At 46.2% G+C, this 25624-nt stretch overlaps 1 protein-coding gene across 2 annotated transcripts; it reads right to left on the bottom strand.

Moving 5' to 3' along the window:
* Positions 1-6773: 6773 nt before the first annotated feature.
* Positions 6774-25509, bottom strand: LOC141955869 (serine protease 55-like). 2 transcript variants are annotated; one of them, XM_074895456.1, is made up of 5 exons: positions 24883-25509; positions 22584-22773; positions 21050-21297; positions 18620-18756; positions 6774-7803 (listed from the first exon to the last, which is right to left on the bottom strand). In XM_074895456.1, the coding sequence occupies exons 1-5, from the start codon at positions 24947-24949 to the stop codon at positions 7501-7503; spliced, it is 945 nt and encodes a 314-aa protein (XP_074751557.1). In that variant the 5' UTR covers positions 24950-25509; the 3' UTR covers positions 6774-7500. The 2 variants fall into 2 exon arrangements, with proteins under 2 accessions (XP_074751557.1, XP_074751558.1); XM_074895457.1 differs by lacking the exon at positions 24883-25509 and adding an exon at positions 23182-23236.
* Positions 25510-25624: the final 115 nt, after the last annotated feature.

The raw sequence follows: 25624 nt of genomic DNA, 5'->3' as shown, positions 1-25624 counted from the left end.
TTACCTTTATTAAAGAACAGTTCTATGGTTCTCCCTGAGATCACAGTGGGATGGTACCATTCCCTTTTCTTTACTGTATAGTTAGCCTGTAATTTTGCAGTGATTGCTTTGAAAACCTGGCAGCCAAGCAGGAACGTAGGTGGTATTGAAAAGTTTGTGATGCAACCCCTTTCCGTAACAGCAGGCAGCGGGTTGGTCAAAGCCCTTTTCAACAGTGACTCAGTGTGCCTCTAAACACAGTGGGAAAAACAGAACACCAAACCATACTTTTTAAGCCCATTTGAGGATTTGAATAATGGCTTCATGACTCAAGTGAGCCTGCCAGGCTGGTAGGAGGATGTTTGGGATGGTTGTAGAGCAGGAATCGTTGACAGAAGAGCTGTGAAAGAAGCAGGGTTTGGAGGAGGGAGCAGTGCACAAGCTCTGGACTGGTAAATCAAACAGGGTTGAGTGGTTACAGGAACTCGCTCACCTACATGGTTCATAGATAGCCCTGACCCTGCTTTAGCCCAAACTAACAAGCATCAACCCAAACATTTCCCAGCTTAGCGCAGGCCAGGGACTATTGCCAGGAGGCGTTTTGGGTCACCCACCCTGATTTGGAGGCTCAGGGTTTAACCATATGAATCAGGCAGGACCCTGCTAGTTGGTTTTGGGGGCTGGAGAATAGGCCTTGATGCCATTTAGGTTATCATCAGAGGTATGAAGCCACAACAACTGTATGCTGGTTGCATATAACAGGGTCACCTGGAGCTTGTGCAAGCACCAAACTGCAGCAGTGGGTTTAAGTGTGTCCCTGGAGGTGTATGTGTTTTGGATGTTTTAACCATACCAGCAAAATGCAAGCACAGGATCCAGTGTAAAGGCAAAAACCTTACAGGTCAAAATGAAGGCAGTTTTTATGAAGTGAAGCAAAGCTGCATGCAGAAGCAAAATGAAATAAGGAATGCATTCACTACTTCCCATCAGCAGGCAGGTGTTCTGCCATGCCCAGGAAAGCAGGGCTCCATCACGCTTAATGATACTGGGGAAGGCAAATGCTATAATCCCAAATATCCTCCCTTCCTCTCTCTTTCCTCAAGATTTTACTGCTGAGCTTGATGTCATATGGCATGGAATATCCCTGGGGTCAGCTGTCCTACCTATGTTCCCTCCAGCTTCTTATGCATCCCCCAGCCTACTCACTGGTAGGGTGGGGTGGGAAGCAGAGAAAGCCTTGACCTTGTGCCAGCTCTGCTCAGCAATAGCTAAAACACTGGCGTGTTACCGACGCTGATCTGGTCACAAATCTAAGATATAACACCATATGGACTGGTACAAAGAAAGGTCACTCCATCCCAGTCGGAGCCAGTATGCTGTGTATGAAGGTCCTGCCCAAGATCTGACTCCTCCTGATACTGGATGAACAGCCAACAAAGAACAGTAAAAGATCATACACTGAAATCTGGCAGCGTGTGGAGGGTTTTGGAGAGAATTACAGTCCCCTGAAGGACGTGGTGTGCCAGGTGCCTCCGGGAAACAGGTTCAAACGTGGGACATCAGAAGCATTTGCAAGTGGCAGCATACCCTGAACCCACACCCCAGGCACCTTGGAGGTGAGAACATGCATTTGCTGGAGGCTCCCTTCTGCACGAATGGCTTCATTCTGATATTACCAGTCGTGCAAACGGAGCGACAGCTGCTCACTCATCCACAAAATAACTCCCTTGTCACAAGGCACCCAGCAATTGGGCCCGCCTTGAATAAACACTTTGTGATTCTTCATGCTCCCCTACACATCCAGCTCCAGCTTCCCACTCCACCTCCTCGGAGCTTGCTGTGAGCATGGCTGGGGCAGTGACACTTGGGTGGATGGAGGTTTTTCAACGCCTGAGTTGCTGCATCGCTCCTGAGTTCTCTCTCATCCTAACAAAGCCCTTTGCTCTGTCTAGGACCACTTTTACCTTGAGTCTCTGGCCAAAAGCTGCAAAACAGGACAATCATTAGTGCAGCTTGAAATAAAAGCCTATGTAGGCCATTGGCCCAGCACACAGTGTTTCAGGGGTTGTTTGTAAACTCACAGTTGACAGATCACTTCCTTGGCCCTTTCCCATGATTCTCTTCAGACCAAGGTTGCTCCCAAAATCTTTCCTTCAGATGACCCTCTTCAGTGGAAATACTCACTTTCATGTTTTTTACCCGAATTCTTATGCATTCCAGTCTGGTTCAGGTTGAATCAGCAAATGCCTTTGCTCCTCCTTCACTGCTGCAGCTGCCTTTTAAATCTGTATTACATATAAGTCGATCTCTTACCCTTTTATCCTTGCAAACAGTCATCTATATGAAGCGGAACAGCTCCCATAGAGACTCCCACCACCAAACAGCGCATACACTAGTGCTCTGGATCATAGCTGGGGTGGAAGGTGATGTTCTTCATCATGCTTTTCACACTGGTGGTGAGCAAATTCCTTCCCATGTTTGTCCAAGGCCCAAGTTCATTCAAATTATCTCCCACCGTGGTCAAAGGAAAGAGGAAAAAAAGAGTAAAACTTTATTCCCCCATAGGTCTCCAAAGGAGTTTCAGTCGGCTCAGAACTGATTGTCTGAGTTTTCAAGGGTTTCTTCTCTTCATAGGCAACCCTACAGAGCTCCTCTAGGATCTCACAGGGTTGCTGCAGAGTTGAGTTTAACACTCCTGTGTCTGCATTCAGTGCCTAAGCCATCATATCATCCTTTCCCCACCATTTGGCTAATTTGGAGGCACATGGGCTAGCTCTGGAGTTGCTTATTAATGCCTGCAGCATTACGGTTAAAACATAAATTCAAAAGCCTTGAGGAAGAGGAACTTTTACTTTCCAGCAGTGTTTTAAAGCCCACCCTTCTCAGAAGAGGAGCCAAACACAGTGCTCTCCTCTGTAGCCACATGCTAAATCATTGAGTGGTCTGGGCTGTGGGAACAAAGTGAATTGCATATTAAAGAGCCCTTGAAGTAGTGAGTCATGATGAGACATGGAGAAAGCAACCGGTTGTGAATATAGAAAGTGTTTGCAAGCACAAAGCACTTCTCAGAGAAGAACATGGGAGGCAGACACTTCGAACACAGATACTTGAAAATACCCAGAGGACGTTTTGTGATGCCGCAGGATGCTGTAGGCTCAGTTGCTGCCAGCTGGTTCGTTTTGCAAGCCCTAATAACCACCAGAAGTGATGCACACCAGTGTTAGAACAGCAGAGAAGTATGATCTGTCCAGAGGTGGCCAAGCTGATGCTCTTGAAGTCCATAGGCAGTTCAAGTATGACTTAGAAAAGCCACTCCTGATCAGCAGTGTGGGCTGTCCTGGGACTGTCAGAGAAGCCAAAAGCAGAGCCATTTCCCTGGCAATGACATGCTCAAAGGGTAAAAACGTCAGCTGAGCAAAATCCTTCAAGCAGAATAGGTGTTTCTTCAAGATCAACAAGCACAACTGCAATGCAAAGAATGGGCACTGCTCGGCACAGATCCGTCATGTCTGAGCACTCCCACATCGCAGGGAAAGGTGTGGTTGTATTCCTGGGGTACATTTAGGGATGTCAACAGCTTGGTTAGGCATGGCAAGGGCTGCTAACTTCCATCCTGTATTCATCCCAAAGCCAGCCTCTCCTCCAGACCATAATTCACCTACTTAAAACATCTCTTCAGCCTAATGCCAGACGTGTTCAGCAGTTGTTGAACAAATCAGGTAGTTCGATACTGCTCAATACAGTAGTGTTTTCTGTCCCTGAGCTATCTTCTCTTCAGTTAACAACAGTGATTAATCACTATCACAGTTGGTGCATCCCAAGAGACGTCCCTGGCTTTTAATTATGGTCATGTTTACAGACGGGTAAACTGAGTCCTTAGCCTGAAAAATGGCTTGGGCAGAAAGCCACTTGGGAATTCACTGGGAAATGTGGGAAAGGTTACAGATCCACCACAGCCTTCAGTCGCCAGCTCTAATCCGCTTTGCCACCAACAAAAGACACAATTAAAGACCTGATCAATGATTTTTTTTTTTTTTTTTTCATATCTACAGGTGCTTTTTCACTCATTGCCTGGTAGGTGCACAAAAAACACAGGAGAGAAATAAGCCCTCTGACGTTTTGCTCACACTGAAGTTAGACGGCTAAAGACACGTGCACAAAGTCACACTTCATGCAGTGCGTATGAACCGAGAAACTGATGCCAGCGGTTGCAATCTCAGCCACGGGTGCCATCTGCCTTCTCCTCAGAGGGACAGAGGTGCCGGGGATGCGGGAGGGAGCAGGAGAAGACAAGATTATGCTTTCCTTTGTGTCTTACCCCTGTGAGGCTGGAAAAGAAGAAAATGAGACACCTCAGTCCCACTGAAAGCGTCGTGCTGGGAACATCTTTGTCCTCAGATCATCCATGTCACATCTACTGAGGAAGAGCTGGGGGAGAGAGGTCTGGGATCATCACCCTGAACAGGGCTTGGATTCCTACAGCAGTAGTTATCTGTGACCTGGGACAGATGCTCTTCCAACCCTCCTTCTCTGAGGTGGACCCACACGACTCTTACTTACTTGGAGCCCTCCCCGCTTCTCATCCGCAACCAGCTCTTTGCGCCAAAGTTGCACCAACACCATCATCTTCAAATCTTCCATCTCTCTGCTCAAACTTGCACGCAAACAGCCAGCTGGGATGGGGCAGGCAGGGAAACACACATACACACACAGAGCCCTTAATTTCTGCAGAACTAAGCCAAAATTATTCTGGTATATTGGCTTTTAAATTGCTGCCTTCAGCGCTCACGGGAGGTGCTTTTGTTCTCATCTCCTTAGCGAAATGTGCAATCAAGACCTGACTACTTCTTCTCCGTCTCCTTGAATCCTCTTATGGATGTTTCCCTGGGTGTCTAAGCATTTCCATAGCCTGCTTCTCTTCTGGTATTTGCTGTTAAAGGTGTAGTGCTGAGAAGAAAATCTGTATTTTGGTGCACTGCTTTGCATCACAATGCTCTGTACAGCAGCCTCTTGTTTTATGTCGGCCAGCTTTGCTCGTTGAGCAGAGGATACTGAAAGAAACGTATTTCTTTTGCCCATACTGCTTGACATGAGTGGATATGAGAAAGGGGTAGAGAGGGAAGGGGTAATAAGAAATGAGCTACAAATTAAGACAAAAAGTGAACAACCCAAACTATTGCCTGGAGCATAAAAATTGAGGTAGTTCAGTTTGGAAACTTTTCACTTAGATGATCTAAACTTGAAAATCTGGAAAACCATAACGTAGGAAACATAGCACACCAATGTTGTAAAGCTTAAAAAAATGAATGGGGTCACATCGAAATGTTAATGACAAAGCTGATACATTGCATTTTGATTTTGTGTGACTCCAACAGAGTCCCACCAAATCCATAATCAAAAGTGACGTGCTCTCTCAAAACCCAAATACCTCAAAACCAAAATGAAACATCAACACGTTTTCATCTCACAGCATAGAAATATTAAACAAACTCCTTTCTCACCCTTAATATTGAATAGTGTATGTAGTAGCAAAGATAGATTTACTTTAAAGGATTTTATGGTTTTAAATAAGGAGGAAAAACTCTTTTTCCTCTTTATTACTTTGCAGCTACACAGCTGGTCTTAATTTGCAGAACTGATGCTTCCAAATAGCAAACGGAGCCACTTTCATGATCTCATTTTGCAAGAAGGGAAACTGAGGCACGAAGCACAAGCTTTCTTTCCCCAAGGCCACTGAGTAAATGAGCAACAGGATGGATCAAAGCTCATAGCAGCAGTGCCCTGCTGTAACCACTAAGTAGCATCGTCTTCATTTAACACAGACCATTATCAGTTTGCAAGTGCTACTGATGGAACAGACCTACTGAGTCCTTTTGCAGTTGCCTGTAAGGGCAGGCTTTTTTCCGTACCGTGTGCTGTAGAGAAGAGTGCTTTATACAGTCCCTACATTAAAATAATTCAAGCAGGAGGACATCTCTCATTTCCTCTGGGAGAAACAATTCTGTAGCCGATTGCAGCACTAGGAAATATTTCCTGATGTCCAGCCCCTGCCACAGCTTCTAGAATCTGTTGATATATTATTAATAGAAAGGAAAATAAATATAGGTATTAATGCCAGCAGACGCTGTCTACTACTAATAGCTGCTAAAGTAATATATTCCCCTTGTTTTTAGCTTTTATTACTCTTTTTGCAGAGGGTTAAAAGACCCTTATGCATCCATTAGCCAGTCAGCCATGTGAAATTAATGTGGAGCAATTTTCATAAGCATTACTCAGAACTAATAATAATTAAGCATTATTTTCTGCTCAGATAACACAGAAAATAAAGTCTGACTTTTATGCCAAGATGGGTTTGCATTAGCTTAAGGTAGATGAATTAATTCTCATTTACAAGGCTTCTCCACCAGCTAGCCAGAAAATATCAAGGTAATTAAAACCAATTTGTGAGGTTCTGTCCCATTGCACATTCACTGAGTTTTATCATTGCTGCAAATTACAGGTGCTTTTATGCCGTTCCAAAGGTGGGACATGAAGGAGACCTTGCTGCTTGCCTCCTTCCCCATCACTTCTCAGAAAAGCAAACTCTTTGTGAAGGCCAGAACACGTCGTGCAACGCACCTTGTTGCTGGAGAAGCAATGAAGGACGATGCGTGGCATGAAGGACCAGATCAGTCCCAGCTCAGGCTGGGATGTGGACCACTCAGGAACGCATTTAAAAGACCTCTAAGAGAGAAAAAATAAATGCTGTTTCTTTTTGATTTATCATTTAATTGGAAGGGATTCATTTTGCCTAATTACAAAGCCAAGGGGTTTCTGTAGACAGCATTTTATAGACAGCTCAGAAACAGTTCTCTTCAGCCAAACAGATTTTTCTCTGTTGCTTTTAACAACCAATCCCCAACATTTTCAATCCAGGTAAATAAGACTGATCAGTTATATGATGCTACATCTTCCAACACTGCCCAAAAGATTTGTTGCCCTTTTTCTAGTTTGAGGATCTACTGAATATGACATGTAGTCGTGTCCCAGCAGCTTGACCTGTGGTTCCTGAAGATGCTCTTAGCTTGAGCCAGCTGCCATATAGAAGATACATTAGTTCAGCTAATAATTAGCTATAAGATACATTAAACCAGAGCTATCCTCCCAAGAGCTAAGCTAATACACAACTGAGTAAGCCAAGAGCTTTCTTAGGCTTTCATCTTTCCAAGGGGAGCAGCTGCTTCAGATGTCACATCTTGATTTTGCATGTGAGCTTAGCAAAAACTGGGCCTGATGTTACACACTAGTTTGGAAAACCTGTGTTTTTCAGAGGATTATGGCCTCTTTTGTCTGTGTCCTGGCTCTCTCTTTTCATCTCTCCATCCTCTCCATCATTCCTCTGTCTCATTGTGGCATCTTATTTTGGCATCTGTGTTCACATCAGTGAGATGGAGCAGGTTGACCTGAGACAGGATTACATGGGTCAGCAGCAAAAGAAGGATGAGACGGTAGTTCTTTTATTATGTTTTGAAGAAATATTCTCTAGAGTAATCTAATTGCTGTTAAAGAGGTAAATAACAAGAGATAATACTCAAAAAATATCATCTGTGCCTCATTCCTGGAAAGAACCATCGCAGGATTTTCAAGTTTATCCATTCCTTCGGGGAAGAAAGGTTTCCCCCTTAAGGCTGTCTCAGTCTCTATCCAGTCACGGTAGCTGTAAACAGAGAGTAAGATCTCATGGTTTGGCTTTTCTGCACAATCTTCTCCCCAGCTGACAATGCCAACTTGAAACCATCTCATGGTGTTCCAGTAGCTGCAAACCAGTGGTCCACCGCTGTCTACCTAAGGCGTAAGGAGGATGTTAGAGCAGGATCAGATCTCGAATCTCTCACAGCAGCTGCATCCTACGGGCTGATTGGGGAAAACAAACTCTATCTTGAGTTCGTGAGGATTTGGGGAAACGAGGGAATTTTTGGAACAAAATTTCACAGCTCAGCCCTGAGATCCCTGCAGCATAAATAGATACAGGAGGTAAGATGAGGAGACCAGTCACGAGTTCTGGCTCAGTGCAATGCTCCGTCCTCTCAGCCTTTTCCACATGCTCCCGTGGTCCCAGATACCCCAATGCTGTCACCAAGGCACAACATCCAAGAGTGAAAAGGGACATTCGCTGTGACTGACCATCCAGTCCTTGACCTCTTTGCAAAACTCGTGCATGTAGGTGCTGGGTACCTGCCACTGTTAATTTTGGGAGCGAGCATTCAGAAACCGGGCAAGAGATGAACACTAATCCTGAGAAACCCTTCTTGCAGCTACATAATTTTACAGAAAAAGTGCCTGCTACTGCAAGGACACCCCTCACTCACCCAGTGTGTGCAAGCCTTCGAATGCATGTTAAAGCCACCCTGCAAAGAGGAATGACCTCCTGTTGCCTGCTGTAGCTTGAACACCAAGAGCACATCCAGTCCCCCATACAATCTCTGTGTGAGGTCTCCAAACACAGCCCGAGGGAGAAGAGAAACCAGCACAAAGTGCCCACAGCCAGGTACAGCACTTTTCTGACAGTTATGTGCGTCTTCAGCGCTGTGCAGCTTCTGCTCTGGATAAGGTTCCTTCCATGGTGGGTTTGAATCTTTTTTCTACCCTCTATCTCCAGTACAGGTGGCAAATAAATTCAGCACAAATCCATTTCCTCAGACAGCCAGCTTTCCTGGGAAATGTTGTCCTTTCCTCTTTGCACACTACTTTGAGAAACGTCTTTGTCATTAATGTATGACCCCCCCTCTGCCAGCAGCCATCCTGAGCTAACACACATTAATTAAAGAGTAAGGAAGAGGCTGTAATCCCCACGCAACTCATCAGCACCTGATAAATTTTATGGCTAAATTCCTCCTCACTTCACTAGATGGAGGGCCCAGGGCATTAATAAGTTTATATTTTTATTTTTTTTCCCCCTGTTTTTCTTTGTGGTTTAACATGCACACAGGAGGGAAAAATGAAGATAAATACAGAGCAAATGTTGCTTCAGAATTCAGAGAATCATAGAATCACAGAATCACTTGGGTTGGAAAATCCCTTTAAGGTCATGGAGCCCAACTGTAAATTCAATACTGTTTGGACTGCAGTGGTGTTCGTGTAGGTACGCGTCTGCATCTCAGCCAGAGCTGCTGGACCATCTTCAGACTTGGGATCTAAAGATATTTCCCAACCCTGTTTCAGCCAAGAATTTGAATGAATGACACAAGTGACCTTGCAGTGACCTTGGATCCATGCGCTATCAGTGTCCTTGGTGGTGGCATCCTGTTTGAATGAATGAACATCTCCTAGGCTGTAGGCACAATCAAATTACTGGGAATTTTACTGCTAATTCCCTCAGGGCAGGCACAGGCCAAACTTATTATCCTGGTAGGGAAAGGAAGGCACTTCAAGCCTCCTACATAAAGATAATAAACGAAGTCGAGGGAGTGGGAGCTGTTCGCAAGGCAGTGACACAGCGACAGCTGACAATCCCTCACTGGTGATATGTCGGGATGCTTCGTGCCAGCTTTTCCCAGTACAGGAGAGTTTTAGCGCTGGTAGAGCCCCTGCACGCCATTCGGTGCAGATCGGTTTCAGCGTCCAATTTGGAGGCTGTTCACACTTTGCAAAGAATCTTTCCCCCAGGGCGCTTAAATACCAGTTAATTACTGATACCTTGTGACTCTCCTTGGGGGGAAAAAAGTCTGATCATATTTCATAGCTGAGAAAGCCACAGCAGAAAAGGAATGCAATTTGCATGAGGCAATGGCAGATCCAGGAATCCCTTTTTAAACTCTACATCATGTGATTTTCCTTTTCAAATCGGATCTGCTTTTCCCTGTTTGCCTCTTTAACCATGTTAATTTTGTTCTCTGCCCGTTTGGCATGGAAATGGGAGAGCTGTCTGCAGGGCTTGGGGGACTGTCAGCTGTGGAAAGTGATTTAAAACCTGGGCAGAGAGGGAGTTCAGCAACACTGTGAAAACCCAGGCAACAGCTGCAAATCCATTTCTCTAATCCACAAGCCCTGAGACCCAAATCCTGCTTCAGATCCCTTTCCACATGGGCTGAGCTGGTCCGCTTCATGGGTGTAACTTCTACTCCGCTATTTCTCTTAACTCCAGCTAGTTAACTCGATGATTTTATCACAAAGTGGGCTAAATCATCCTCTCCGTGTGATAATCCCGCTCACATAATTATAGCGTTGGCCCAGATGAATCAGTAGTCTGGTTTTTATAGGGGTGAAGATAGAGAAAATAAACTCAGTTCTTGGGCACTTCTGAATATCCGTGTATCCACCTTAAGCTCTCAGAAATGTTGGCCCAAGGTTTGCTGTCCTTGTGTAGGAGAGGGTGTGGGAGGAGCAAGTTTTGAGGCTGGTACAATTATCTCAGCTCTGTGATGTTTCCAGTAGCACTAATTTAATGAATGCTCAGGTTAACAACTCTGAAGATCGAAGAACTTATTAAATGCTGCTTTCAGCTTTCAGCCTCTTGTCTCCTGGTGGTGAAATACTTCTGGTCAGCAACACACACCAGATACCTGTCCTGCTCTTCAGTCTGAGTGCCAAGTTTCTGGACAGAAAAAAACCAAACAAACCAACCCACACCTAAAAATAGCATCTTTGCTTCTGTTGCATGCTTCTTGTCAACTGGAGGATGAGTGAAAAGCAACTACATCAAATCAGATCTGGTGCTGAACTCAAGCCTTCCACAACTGCATGTTAATCCTCCCATTAGCAGGGGTGAGAGCAACGATAAAATCATTGTTAAATAGTTCTGGCCTGTATAAAAACTGTCGTTGACTAACAAGGTGGTTTTTTTCACTGAAGTTGATCAAAAGTTTCATCTTTTTTCACCATTGCAAAAGCCTTTTTGTAAACATCAGGAGCCTTTCTGCTGACTTCAGTGGGCTTTGGATCAAGGGTGTAATCTTCCTTTTGTATTTGTATTCATGTCTGCAACACGGTAATTGATCGGAACAAACACGTTCAGCCACATAAATCTTAGGTGGGAGAAGCGCTGGGGGAGGGAGAACAACCCATCTGATACTCATTAGGTGGATACACAATCCTTGTAAGTCACTGATGGTTTCATTTTCATGTTGGTAAGCTCTGCGTAAATTGGAGAGAATCAGCACGTGAATAACAACACTTGCCATTTACAGCTGCCCTGGCTGCTGGAAGTAAAGGCTTTTGCAGACAGATTTCTTCAGTTATTTCAGCGTGAACAAGCTATCATTAGACAAAGGTGGAAGGAAGGAGGTTATGGCCATTTTTAGTGTGCAGATATCAAAAATGATCCAGGTAACACAGGGCACCTGGGCTCTTTTTCCGTAATCCCTTTGAGATCTCAGGTGAGAGCCTTCAGCTACTCGTTCCCTCCATCCCCTTGCTGGAAAATGCAAGAGCAAGACTGCCCAACTCCATCCATGCTAATATCAGCAGGATCCATTAGTAACTATGGTGGCACAGACCTAAAGGCAGTTATAATGCATCTGGCCAAAGACCCATGTGGCCCAGACTCCTGTCTCTGACAGTCAGCTGTAGCAAGTGCTCAGGGAAAGGAGAATGAGAAACAGGGCGAGTATTTACAGAGTTGTATTTACATCACAGTGGTTAATAGCCTCAGAGAGATCTTCATCCAGGAAGTTATCTAATTGCTTTTTGAATCCATTTATCCCTTAGGATAAATACCCACAACATCCTGGTCAGTGACTTCCATAGTTTAATTATCTGTTGGATGAAAAAACACTTCCTTCTCTTCGCTTTAAATCTGCTGCCCGATACGGCCATCTCTCACCCCTTCCTTCGTGTGTTTTGAACAGTAGTGACAAGAGGACAGCTCTTGACTGTCGTCTCCTTGTTGCTCATGACTTCAGAAATCTGTGTTGTATCCCCATGAGACATCTTTTACACGCCTCAGAGTCCTGCTCTGCTATTCCCCTTTCCACCAGAAGCCATTCCGTGTCCCTGTTCTTCTTTCCTATTCTACTCATCTCCTTTTCTAAAACTACAACTTCTTCCTCAGATGGGCTGGACAGGAATCCCACACAGCACACAAGACGTAGGCTCCCAAGATTAGTGCCCTGGCATAACATGCGTTAGCTTTGCTACCTATTCCTTTCCTAATAATTCATAATGTTCCTGTTGCCTTTTTGACCTCCAAAGAACATTGTGCTGATGTTTTTGAAGGACTACACACGGTTACTCCAAGATCTTCTTACATGGTAATAGCTAATTTAGAGCCCATTACTGCATGTGTACAGCTGGAGTTGCTTCTCCCTACATTCATTACTTTTCCTTTATCAACTGTGAACTGCGTCTGCGGTTTTAACCTCCAGTCACTCAGAATAATGAGATCCTCCTGCACCTCTGCACTGCCAGTTTTACTTTTGACCACTCTGAATAATACTGTGGCATCAGCCAACTTGGCTGGTTGGGCATTTGCCCTCCTTGAACATCGCAATTCCTTGCACAGATACCAAAACAATTACCCCTGAATGCCCTTTCTCTGGTCAAATCCTTCCTCCATGTTGCCTCTCTTTCAAACTGAAGCCCTTCTACTTCATGACAGTTCAGTTTGTCCATGACATCTTTGGTGAGAAATCTCATTAAAAGAGTTTTGGAAATCTCAGTGCGTTATACCAGCTGGATCACCCTCTGCCACATGCTTGTCGGCTCCTTCAAAGAATTTAAATCTGCCTGTGAGTCATGACTTTCCCTTAAAGCCGTGTTGACTCACGGTAATTGAAGAAGTGGCTCCTCTGAGTCATCACACCCATTCCTCAGCTCCGAGGGCAAGAACATGTTAGGGTTTTGTGTTCAGCTGGATCCAGAGATGTTCTGCTCCCTACAGCTTCACTCACCCGGCACACAAAGCAACGCTGGACCCCCCCTGCTGCAAACCAACAGCTGCAGTCTGAGGGACCAAAAGCTACAACCCAGAAGAAGCAAGAAGGGACATGCAACATCATCAACACCCCAGGTCCTTCCAATAGGAAGGAATGTTTTTCACAGATTGAAGAATTAAGCCACCACAGACTGAATGTGTCTGTATCATAAAATGATCAAATGATGAAAGTTCTATAAAACCATGGGACATGGGGAAAGTGTTCTAATTCTTCGGAGTTGCACATCAAAGCACCCTTCAGAAGAAAATTTAAGAGAATGTAAATGCAGAAATGCCTTTCTACTGCTTTGTGCTGGGGCTTCCCAGGATACCTTCATACTTAAACCGATCTGACCCTTAGGGAAAAAAAAAAAAAAACGCCTCATCGTGTACAGTCATAGCTCAGTGATGGAGAATCCCCCACAAGGACAGAGAGTGGATCACTCTCTTCAATATTAAAATAAGGTACAATAGCAAAGTAATTTTGCACAGTTAGTAATCACTTTTAACTTATATGTGGTTGGCTTTGACTCCTGGTTGCCCAGAGTCTGACAGGCAGAAAGGCCTCTGCCCTCATACAGATACTCTCCATCCCTACAGATGGCAATCAGACCACCATCTGCCCAGTCCCTTCAGGTATTTTGACCAGTCTGAGGGGTTGACCACCCTTCCCTGGTTTGTGACCTTTTCCTTGCATCTGTGACAATTTACCTATATGGACCCAATTTTAATTTGCAAACTTTTTCTTAAAAAAAATTCTATTTCCCAAGTCTTCATCTACCGTTTTGGAGCCATGTTAGCACCAGTAAAAGAACGCAAGATCTTGTGTAAGAGGATGGAAGAGCTTTTGTCACTTCTGCACTGGTTTATCACTCTTAGGCGCAGACGAAGTGAGGGTGTGAGGGGTGAGTTCAGCTCTGGCCTGATTGCCTCTCCTTGGTGTTCCCAGTGCAAGGGTCAGGATCCCATTACAGTCACGTTACTGGCACTGGGGCATAGATGGGGCAGTGGGATAGCAGGGGGATATCGTGGGATATCTAAAATAGCACTGGAGACTTAGATGTAGGCAACTGTCCTGCCTTGAAGCCCTGTGTCTCCCTGTGAGCTAGACATGTTGGACTTGCTTTTAGCTAATGGGGAGCAGTAAGTACTCGTACAGGGATTTATCTCATTTTAAAATAGACAGTTAAAACAGCAGACGCATGGAAATCATCTTTGATGGAAAGATGATTCAGTAGCTGCAGATGGCAATAGAAAAGACATTTGTATCTGGCCAGATAAATCCTACCCAGGGTTGTACAACTACTATGACTATAGCTGTGAGGAGTGAGAGCCCTGAGCATCCCAGATGCTGTAAGGGACATTTGCCCTTTCCAAACTGCTAACAGTATGTGTGGCCAGGACATATTACAGGTGAAGGAAAGAGGTCTTTCTCTGCCTTTTTCACAGAACTAAAGAAACTAAAACCCAGAGCCTTATATCCTAACATCATTTAAATTATTTATCAGAGATGTCCAAGATCACATCCTGCTACAATCAGTGGAAGGGGGTGGACACCTTCAGCCCATGACTCAGAGCAGCCCTACCCCAGGGGACGGTATAGGGCACAGTGAAGCTGAGCTGGAACCATCTCACTGCTTGTTTGTGGCCACACAATGATTCCTTCCCCTGAAAGTCAGGCCAGGAACTGGGCCCCCCTTCATCTGCTCCTGACCTGAACTGTACATGAACTGTGACTTCCAGCTGAACACACTCTGTCCTAATCACCACATGGCAGAGCTACCCCCACAGACCTCCTTTGCAGAAACTCTCTGAAATATAATTGGGCCATTTACTGAATTTTGTCTGGATAGGCAAGCGACTGAAGAGGCATTTGCTTTGTGAGTCCCTTATACTCTAATTATTGTTCAAGTTACCATTGCATCAGAGCCTGACAAAAGATGCTTAAGAAAGCAAGGAATTAGACATCAATTGTGGTTCATGGGGTCATGGAAGAAATGTAGCACGCAAAAAAATAACACATAGGCCATGTCTAGTGTCTGTTCTTTAGCACTTGTACCCCATGAACATCCATTAATGCTAATGTTTATGACTAATAGAACTATAAGTCAATTACAGATCCCGTTAGTGTTAATTCACAGTCAATCTATATATTTGTCTGCAGAACCACTAGGGAATTGGTATACAATAGATTTTTCTTTTTAAGTGAATAGATTTTTTTTTTTTTTAAAGTACAAATACTCGGGAGCTCTGCTATTCAATCTTCTTGAGTTATTATAGGAATATGGTCAGTAATCCACAAATTAGTCATGTCTGGTACTAGTATGATGTCAGCTGGTGAAATCTCTGAGCCTTTCTATTCATGTCCTGTTGCCACATGGTGGTATTAAGGCAGTGGTCAGTAGGAAAAACCTTCTACATTAGGCGTTGGTGAAGATACCTGTGTGTCTTTAGTTACTCGTAAAACAGCTTGCTGCAGTGGGGAAGATCTAACACACAAATGGCACAGAGTGCAAAGATTGAGGCTGGTAATCCTTTGGATCCAGATGGGGATCATGTGGACTTAGAACCTTGGGTCTAGATGTAACTTGCCCATTTTAGTCTGGCTCTGGACATGACAAAATGTATCCTGATTCTCAGCAAATCTCAGGAAATGTTACCGTAACGCATTTATCTATTTCATGTCCAGATCATGCACCTGTGCAGTGCATGGCTTCCAGGTTTACTGTGACCCTATCTACACCAGCAAGCTCAGTGTCTCCAGGACTTGTTCCTTGACCTGGGATCTCTGCCTTGTCTGTGCTGCTGCTCCTTCCTGGCCTCTAAACTGGGGTGCCAGGATCCAAAGTGATGCTGCCCCATCCCTGGAAACATTCAAGGCCAGGTTGGACGGGGCTCTGAGCAACCTGACCTAGTTGAAGACATCCCTGCTCATTGCAGGGGGGTTGGACTAGATGGCCTTTAAAGGTCCCTTCCAACCCAAACCATAGGGCAACAAAGCTGGTGAAGGGTCTGGAGCACATGTTGTACAAGGAATGGCTGAGGGAACTGGGGGTGTTTAGTCTGGAGAAGAGGAGGCTGAGGGAAGACCTCATTGTCCTCTACAACTACCTGAAAGAAGGTTGCAGAGAACTGGATATGAGTCTCTTTAACCAAGTAGTAAGCGATAGGACAAGAGGTAATGGACTCAGATTGCGCCAGGAAAGGTATAGAGTAGATATTAAGCATTTCTTTACAGAACAGGTTGTTGGGCGTTGGAAGGGGCTACCCAGGGAGGTGGTGGAGTCCCCATCCCTGGAGGGGTTTAAGAGCAGGGTCGACATAGCACTGAGGGATCTGGTGGAGTTGGGAACGGTCAGTGTGAGGTCAGTGGTTGGACTGGATGATCTTCAAGGTCTTTTCCAATCTAGACAAATCTGTGAAAGTCATAGAAACATTCTGTGATTCTGTGATTCTATTGTGGGTGGCTCCTGACCCATGCAAAAGCTTGAGCTGTGTCTGGAAAGCATCCAGGAGACAGCTGGTTGGCACACGCAAAATCCGTGCCCAGGGCTGCTCCAACTCCTTGACAGTGCTGACTTTGTAAAGGATTTAGGTTTTTTGAAATATGGCCTCACTCTCATTTGACACAAACCCCATCTTTATAGACAAGCATAGCTCAATAGATTGCAGTCTAAGGTGTGCCTCGCTATCTGCCCCGGGCAGATGACTGGGGTGTCCAGTGGTCCATGCTGCAGAGCAAGCAGAGCTGCAGACCTGGCCTCCCAGTTCATTACCAGGCAGCCTACTACAGGCAAGCCACCAGATTTCTGAACCAGCCTAGCAAGGCTAAAATGTGCCTTACCAGATGTCAATCAGCAGTTCCCCAAACAAAATCCATCAGCAAAATGCTTCCCCTCCAGCCAATTAGCAAATTCTTATGAACAGTCGTGCCACCTGTTTCCCTCCTGAAGAGCTCCACTAGCCTAGGGTATGGTTTTGTCTTGCTCTCGTTATTTCAGCTGGTGAGACGTTTCTGCCTGGTCAAGCTTCCACTAAAGGTGGGCAGTTGCGGGGTTATGAGCATTATCACACATGCAATTGTTGTGTACTTCCTCTGCCTGGAAAGCTCACATTTCTAGTTCATTTCTCAGAAGACTCTAACATTATTGTAGATCAAAATAGCACCCTCATCAGCTTTCTGAATACAGGAGATTCATTTTTCTGGGTACAAGTGTTCTTGCTGTTTCACCAGCATAATTCAGCCACAGAACTTAAGGCTGGGCTGGGAAGTGCGTTCTTTAATCACGTTAATGTTATCTTGTGGCAGTTTTCTTTTTAAAATTTTTGATTTAATTTAATGGAGGTGAAAGTCACTAGATGAATGGTTTCAGAGACAGATGCTCTCTGGCTAATCAAAAAATGATCTTGCGAAGCAAATTTCCCCTCCGCTGCTCAGCTACAGGCCCAGCTCACAACAGCTTTGTAGTCCACGGTCCGTGTACCTGCTGCCTTTGCCTAAAGGGGAGGGGAAGTCTCTCTGTCCTGGGTGTTGTTTTAGTTCCCTTGATGAATGTTTCCTACAGGATGAAGCTGTGCGTACCTATCTTCCCATCTGCCCCCCTGCAAACACAAGCACACATCTAGGGAAACCCTTGCCCCATGGAGGATGGAGACCTTAGTCCCGAAGCAGAGGCTGCAGGAGAGCCTAGTGCTTACCAGGCTCTCAGAGGAGGGGTCGGACATTGGATGCAGTGAAAGAAAAGGTGGTTTTTTGGCTTTCAGACTTTGTTTGACATCAGGAAAGCAATCCTGCGGGTGGAGATGTTCTGAAGGTACAAGTTCTGAGGAAGGTTTTCCCACATTTGGGGGTGTCAGCTCTCTCCCCTTTGCAGTCCCTGATATCAAATACGGCTCAAACTCTTTATAATTTAGCTTGAAAGGTTCATCACCTTGTATCACTAACTCACTGCAATAGGATGTGACTAGTTCTGGCACCCACAGACCAACCTGCCAAAGGACATGTGGATTGGAGCCAAAACCTTGCCTGAGAAAGGTTTCTAATATCCAAATTAAACACTTCTGGATTAAATTTCCCTCCGAATTATTTTGCTTTGACCCTCCTGGACAAACTTTCCTGCCTCCTTTCAGCATTTAATGTGGTGATAGGGCGGCACTGCCTGGCCCAGGGCTGAGGGGACACCAGGCAGGAGGAGGACACAGCCCATGCTGTGCTGAGCCCTCTCTGAAGGGACATGAGACCCGTCCCCCATCACTCCCACCACTGCACAGGTTGGCTACAGCACACACTGGGTTTTTAAAATACTATGAGGTAACAGTCCAAAATCCTGGGACAGAGCCATCCAAACTGTCCCTTATCCATGGGATCTTGTTGGAAATCACCCTTTTCCCTTGCCCTCCTTTCAGCTCGCAGTTTCCCTTGCAGAGCTCCTGTCTCTCTCACTGCAGGGAGGGAATCAGGGCTGGGGGGGGAGCATGAAGAGAGGCCCATCTGCTCGACAAGGTGTTTTGTCTCCAGCACCATCACTGCTTTCCAGCCCCAAGAGTCCTGCACTCACACTGCCCAGGTCAACATGCCTTTGCAGGCACTTCCTTGGCCCCTGGGCATCCCGCCCTGCCCTTCTGCAGAGAAGCTTTAGCAACCCCAGGAGGCCATGGGAAAGATTGATGTTCATTCCTGAAGCAAAGGCACTTCTCCTGCAATGTGTCTGTGTCCCCATAGGCAGCATGGCCATCCGGGAGCCTGTTTACCTGGCAGGGACCTCCTCCTTCCTCCAGGTCAGCACACATCATGTTCTCCTCTAGCTGCGGGATCTGCTCCAAGCACTGCTCCCTGCTGATGGGCTTCATTCGCGCTTTCTGCAGCACCAGGGATGTTGACACCCCAGCTGTTAACCAGCAAACGAGAAGAGAATGATTAACAAAACCTGCAGACTCGTAAGGGTGAAACTGCTGCCATAGAATAGCCCCTGGAACGGCTCTCAGCTGGATTTGTAAAGCATCTCTAGGGCAAGAGGGTCTCAGGGTGCAACCATAAGGTCTTAGGAGCTTACAGGGGCTGTCCAAGTGTTAGCAAAGATAAGTTTGTGCTGTTGCCTTTATGCCAGACTAGGAGGTGTGTAAATATCTAGAAAGGGGGGAGGTGTTAATGTGTAAAGCCAAAATTCTGGGCAGTGGAGGCTTGCTAAATAGGATTTTAAAAGATCACTTATTTTTGTAGATGAACTCTGGGATGTAGTAAAGCTGCAAGACCCCCAAGGGAATGACTTATCCTGCTGGTCCTGGGGATGATCTGAGATGAGACATACTGAACACCTTGGGTTTCTCACTCCCAGTTCTGGGGAACTTAGTCTGAGGGAATCTTCTTGGGGTCCTGTGTGAGCCCTGTGGAGGTAAGTCCACTGAGCTTTCCCCAGAACAGGTGATCTTGTTCTCCCCATGCTCTTCTGGGGGGCCGTGAGGCCATGCTTCACCCCGGGGACCAGCTCTATCTTTCATAAAGTGGCCCTCAGGATGGCAGTACACAATGGAAATAACGGCTTTGTTCTTCCCTTGAGATGGGAAAACAGAAATTACAGTGGATTCCAGCAGGTGGCAAAAAGACTGAAAATAGGCAGGGCTACTTGGAAAACCCACTCATTTCACCCATATTTCTCTTTAAAGTGAACTGGAGTCTGAAGGATAAAACTGACTTTTGGAGGATGATGCTGCTGGAGAGGAGACCTACAGATTTTTCAGAAACTCACTCCTTCTTACATATTTCATTGACCTAAATCCTCCCAGCACCATTGTGAAGGTGGGACTCAAAGGTAAGATCTAAAAGATAGAAAGATGTCAGGTCCTTTTCCCAGCTGAGTTCCGTGGCCTGCTCCATGGAAACATCCACAGATTAAAACGCTTTGATGTAGGCACCTCCAAAGAGGTGGCTCCACTTGTTGAGGTCTAATTGACTGCAGCTGAATGGGAGCCAGGCTAGTGCTGCCTGAGGTGCCAGTTAAGAGATGTCCACCTACAAAAGGCTGGCAGAGATGAGAAATGACCCATTTCCCCCTGCCGAGAAACAACACCTCATCCTTTGTGGTTTTTTTTTTTTGGTATGGCCCGTATCACACCATCGCACGTCTCTCTCACCAAACTCAGCTTCTGGTTTTCTTCTGAAATATCTCCCAGACAGAAGGGGTGTGTGCCAGGGCTGAGCAGGCTGACCTCCCACGAGGTGTATTTGGAGAGCAGAAACAATGTCAACTGAGCCCACACAACAGCATGAGACCGATCTCCGGAGCCACACCACGCATTTTGCAAAGAGACTAGCTAAAGATAAATCCTGCCAAGCTGCAGAGTGACTCTGCAGCAGCCCTCTGCCTGTCTGTTTCTAAGAGCGTGTTACCTTGGTGAAATGGGAGAGTTTCGCAACTATAACACAGCGTTGTGTTGTGCATTACCGTTACATGAGGCAAATGAAGCCTAAGAAGGAAAATGCAGGGTTTCAGAGAGGAGACAGTAACCCTACGGAGCAGAAGAGCAAGGATTAAATAGGACATTCCCTTTAGGAAGGACTGCTAAAGCCCCAAGGCACCACCCTACCCACTCTGTCCCAATTACCTCTTTCCAACAATGACACAGCTCATTAGCCATTTAGTGACATTTGTTCAGGATACACATTTTGGGCCACAATCAGTTCTGGAGCTACTTTCATTAGGGCTTAAACGAGAGCAATTAGCAATAGCAATCTGCTGTTGTAAATGAGTGAAGAAGAGGGGTGGCCAGTACCATTGAATCAATCTGGTTTGTGGAGGCATTAAGCCAAAGACAACCCTAGACCTGCATGTCCCTGATTTCAGACTGCTTTTAGACTCAGCCTAACTTGCCCACCAGGGTGGAGGTTGTCATACTTCGGATACCACAAAATGCATCTAAGGTAAGGTTGGACTCCTGCAGGGCAAAGGTGGGTCTAAGGTTTCAGCTTGAACATACATGCTCAGAGTACCAGGGACTTTGCTCTGGGGGTCAGTAGGTAACTGGTTCTTGCAGAGAGCTGGAGGCTGCGAGGGTCTGGAGGTGTTTAACAGGGAGGTAGGGAGTGGAAGTTAGTGTGGGTAACCCCTCCTGGGAGAGAACATCTACTTTAAATGGATAAAACCCAGCCTCCATTAGCAAATACATCTCCCAACAGCATCTCACCTGTGTGTGTGGTTCCCCACCCAGCAACCCAGCAGTGCTGCCACGTATTGACGTCTTGTAGGAAGGGTAAGCAGATGGGGATCTTCTGACTGCTGAACTCGATGGGAGAGCTAAGCAGGACCAGAGCAATATCGTTATCCATGCTCATTCTGTCAAAGTTTTCATGGACGATCAAGCTCTCCAGCTTATGTTCTTCCAGCGGGAGGCTGAGGTCAGTTCCCCCCACTACAACAGTGAGAGCTGGTGGCCTGATAAAGAAAACAAAAGCAGTGTAGACATAAGCAAGCATGAAAGCTTTGTGTTATAAAAGTTGGTGCCTCTTCCCCCTGAGCAGGGTAGAGTGGTGCTCAGCAAATTAGAGGCAGGTTAGCTATAAATATTGCAGAAATCTACCTTCACTTCTAGGCAAAGCTAATTTTCAGGGGAGAGAGGTATAGAGGTAGAACATGAATGCAACCAAGTTATAAATAGCCCAGTTGCTAACGAACAGATGGAGTGGGCTGGATGTTTGGGATCACCGTGCCCTGGGTTGGCTGCTCAGGACCGTGCTGCCTCCAGCCAGCTGCTCCAGGTTGTGATGCCACAGGTCATTTGTCACCAAGCAGTCTCGGCTCTCGGACCTGCTGAATTTTGGAGGGGCTTCACAGAGGGCTTGACTCTGCCCCTGGGCACTGCATAGGTTTGATCTATCCAAAAACCATGAGATAACGGTAATTTGGGGGTTAGTATAAGCTGGAATGGAATGCACCTCTGTTTAGATGTACAGGAAGTGCATGGGACCATCAGAACAGCATTGATGCAAGGCTGCTCATATCATCCTTCAAAATATTCCCCTTCTGCATGTCCTGGTTATGAAGATTTCTGCACATTTCTGTTGTAACACTGATCAAGAACGGGCCTGTTTTCCCCAAAGGAGACACTTCTAGTGTTCAGGGGTCCCTTTCTGGCTCAGGCACATATATGTTGCACTAGACCTCAGGGACACCCACAAGGGGCAATGTTATCATCTCCATCGTGCCTGGGCTGTCCTTGCTTCCCTCAAGTATCACAGAATCACAGAATCATCTAGGTTGGAAAGGACCTTGAAGACCATCTAGTCCAACCGTTCACCTAACACTGACCGTTCCCAACTCCCCCAGATCCCTCAGCGCTGGCTCAGCCCTGCTCTTAAACCCCTCCAGGGATCCCGGGGACTCCCCCCTGCCCTGGGCAGCCTATTCCAACGCCCAACAGCCCCTTCTGCACAGAAATCCTTCCTCAGAGCCAGCCTGACCCTGCCCTGGGCAGCTTGAGGCCATTCCCTCGGGGCCTGGCGCTGGGGCCTTGGCTCCAGAGACTCATCCCCCCTCTCTGCCCCCTCCTGGCAGGGAGTTGCAGAGGGCCAGGAGGTCTCCCCTCAGCCTCCTCTTCTCCAGACTGAACCCCCCCAGTTCCCCCAGCCGCTCCCCAGCAGACCTGTGCTCCAGACCCTGCCCCAGCTCCGTTGCCCTTCTCTGGCCACGCTCGAGTCATTCAATGGCCTTAAAGTACTTACAGCAATTCTGCAAAGCAGTGGGCTGCAGTTAAGATCCACAATGCGCTGATGATGGTGCCTCCGCAGATATGTCTCCTGTTGCTCTGGATGCTCACGTGCCAGGGGAACTCTCCTGTCCAGGCATATCTCCCCTCTGCAATCCTCTTGCCAGTCTTCAGAAAGGACTCGTAAGATGGTCGGAGGCCACAATCTGAGGACAAAATGAGACACATTGCTCAGGTATAGCAGTGCTGCTGCCTGTGCTGCTAAACTAGAGGAGCAGGACATCAGCTAAAGCACTGGTCTATAATTATCCATGGTACTTGATCTCTACCAAAGCCCCTGGCATTAAGTAGCCTCCCCAAACCTGCACTCTGCCAAGCAGTGCTCAGGCAGTTTGGGGGCTAGCAGGGCCACAGGCCATTTCCCCCAGGCAGGCTGGATAAAATCCTTGTTTAGGGAGTATGAGTGGAAAAGTTCAGCATCAGGCTGCAGTCCAAGCCATATGTACAAGGAATAAGGCCAGGCTTAATTCATTTACCGATACGTGCATATTCTGTGGGCCCACTAGCAGTTCTGTTCTGCTCGTCGTTCCTGAACTGAAAAAGTTGAGAAAAACTCGCATCGGTGCTGATGATCAGAGAAGTTAAACAGAGGAGAGTAAGGATCCACATCTCAATCCCAGTCTTGGACCAACATGCTCTTCGACAACATTCAGAGGAGTGGTATTTCTGCAGACACCTCAGATAGTTTCCCCTTCCGATGTTCTCGCCAGAGGCAACACGTCTCTGCCAGGCAACCAGGATGTGACGTCACACAGCTCACTTGGTTCTGTGACATCAGCTGGATGCTCTCCCTCCTAAGGCCATGAGCGTGATTTCCAGGAGGCCTGGGATTTCTTTAGCTATATTAGGGAAAGGGCAGCAGTAAAATTCCTGTCTGTAGCCTGGACTGACTTTCACAGGGTATTGCAATAGACTTTATGAGTTGGGTGCTGCAGCCTTTTGGATCTTGAACCATGTTCTCTCTGAAGACCTTAGGTGCTGGTCCTGCATCAGCTTTCATCTTCAACTCTGAGAAGTGCTGAAGCCTATCAAACTCTGAATTAATTTTCTCTTCATTTAGACCATGTCTACATTCCCAGAAGAGAGAGGCAGCTCTGTGGTAGGGTAAATTTCAAACAGTCCCAAATCAAAAGTATAGTATCAAAGATGTTGAGGCAGACACTTCCTTCTTCCCTGCGGGCAAGGGTGGCTTACAAGACCAAATCCAGCTTCAAAAACTAATCCATGAGGCTGAATCATTAGCATTTCACCTTTACTGATTATATCCCCGATACTCTTTGTACCTTCAGAAGCAACTGCAAGGGCTCAAGGCCAAAATTCTCCCCTACAGTAACTTCATAATTAATTATGTGGCAGCACAATATTTTGGTGTGGGGCAATTTTAGTATCAGTGGACCCATCAATGCTGATTTGTAAACTGACATGTTATTTCCATCAGGACAGGACTTAAAAAAACCTCAGCCAGGTTCAGACCTGAGCCCGGCTATATTAAGTGTGGTGCTTTTTCCAAAGACTTTTTAACTTGTTCCAAAACAATAACTATAGCGTGGAGTAGGAGGGGAGGGAGGGAAAGGACAGAAGGGAACCAAGCAACATTTTATGAGCACCCGAATGATTCAGAGTATAAAGTGTTTTGCCTTGTACATTGGAGCAAATTAGGAGTTATCCCACTGAAGTCTGAATTACGCAGAGGTTGAAAATGCATGGGATGAAAGTAAGAACTTTGTTTTCCTCTCTTCTTTGTTTTTATGTCACCTAGTGCCTAGGAAATGAGACAAAAGTGCTGGTTTCCTTGACAGTGAGCACTAGAACAATTCAGTGGCACAACACGTTAAGGACAGGCGATCAGTTGCCACAGCAACTGGAAATTCCGAATGTGCCAAATGGGATGTGGGCAACAGTTTGGGGCACCTCCAGAAAAAGTCTAACATGGCAACCCTGCCAGAGGGAGCATTTTTCCTCTGGTTTTTGAGGATGGAATGAACTCGGTATCAGCTGAGGAGCAAGGGAAGATGGGGAGCTGACTTCTCTGCACGCGTTTGCTGCCTGTCTTTGGATAAAGCAGGGGGTTTACAAACCTGAAGCCTGACTATATGATGCACGTTTTCAGTCATTCCAAAGCTTGGAACAAGATCCCATCTGCTGGGTAGTTAGAGGAGATGCTGAGGGAGCTGTTTTGGGCCATTCTGAGCCTAAAACCTGAGCTGGTGAGCAGGAAACATCAAGATACAGAGAGGAGTGAAACGGAGAGCTACCCAAAAGGAAAAGCTGCGGATGTGTGTCTCTGGGTCCCCACCACCTGGATCTCAGAAACGGCTTCATGTGCTCTGCTGCCCAGATGGACACATCTGCAAGAGGACACACCGATGACACATGTTCTTTGAACTGACTGATTAAGACAGCCTCCAAAATAGGAAACACACAGGAGGCTCAAGCCCACACCTCCCACCGCGCTGGGGAGTATTGCAAGCACCAAGGTGGATGGGAGGGACAAACCCAGCCCCATCTCTCCTCCTGAAGCTGTTTGTCCTAGGATACTCCATAGCGTCTATATAACCCAAAAGACCCCATGTCCATATACAATAACCCCTGCACCCCCTATGTCCTTTGGCTGTAGCGTTGAGTCTCCACTCTGAGAACACCAGCAATAAAATGAAAATTTATTTTGCCTCTTTCTGGCCGTCCTGCTCTTTTGACTGTACACACACTGGGCCAGAGACTGCCTGACGTTACGTTCGCACAGCACCTGCCACAATGAGCTCTGGTCTTTGTGGGGGTTCCACAAGCTACTGAAGTACAAATAATTAATCACAGGCATAATTATGTTACAGTGCAACCAATAAGAACTCTACTCCTCTGTACTGTCATGCACTATAATACAGATTTAAAAGCCCTCGTGTTTAATTAGCAGGCTGCAGCCTTTTATAATATTTGATACTTTTTTTAGATCTACCCAGATATATACTTAGAGTCATGGAACGCATCACAAACAACATT

The sequence above is a fragment of the Athene noctua genome, chromosome 1 (assembly GCF_965140245.1).
Source record: "Athene noctua chromosome 1, bAthNoc1.hap1.1, whole genome shotgun sequence".
In the NCBI taxonomy this organism is placed as follows: Eukaryota; Metazoa; Chordata; class Aves; order Strigiformes; family Strigidae; genus Athene; species Athene noctua.
Note: the sequence above shows the minus strand (reverse complement) of the source record. Positions and strands in the feature narration are given on the sequence as shown.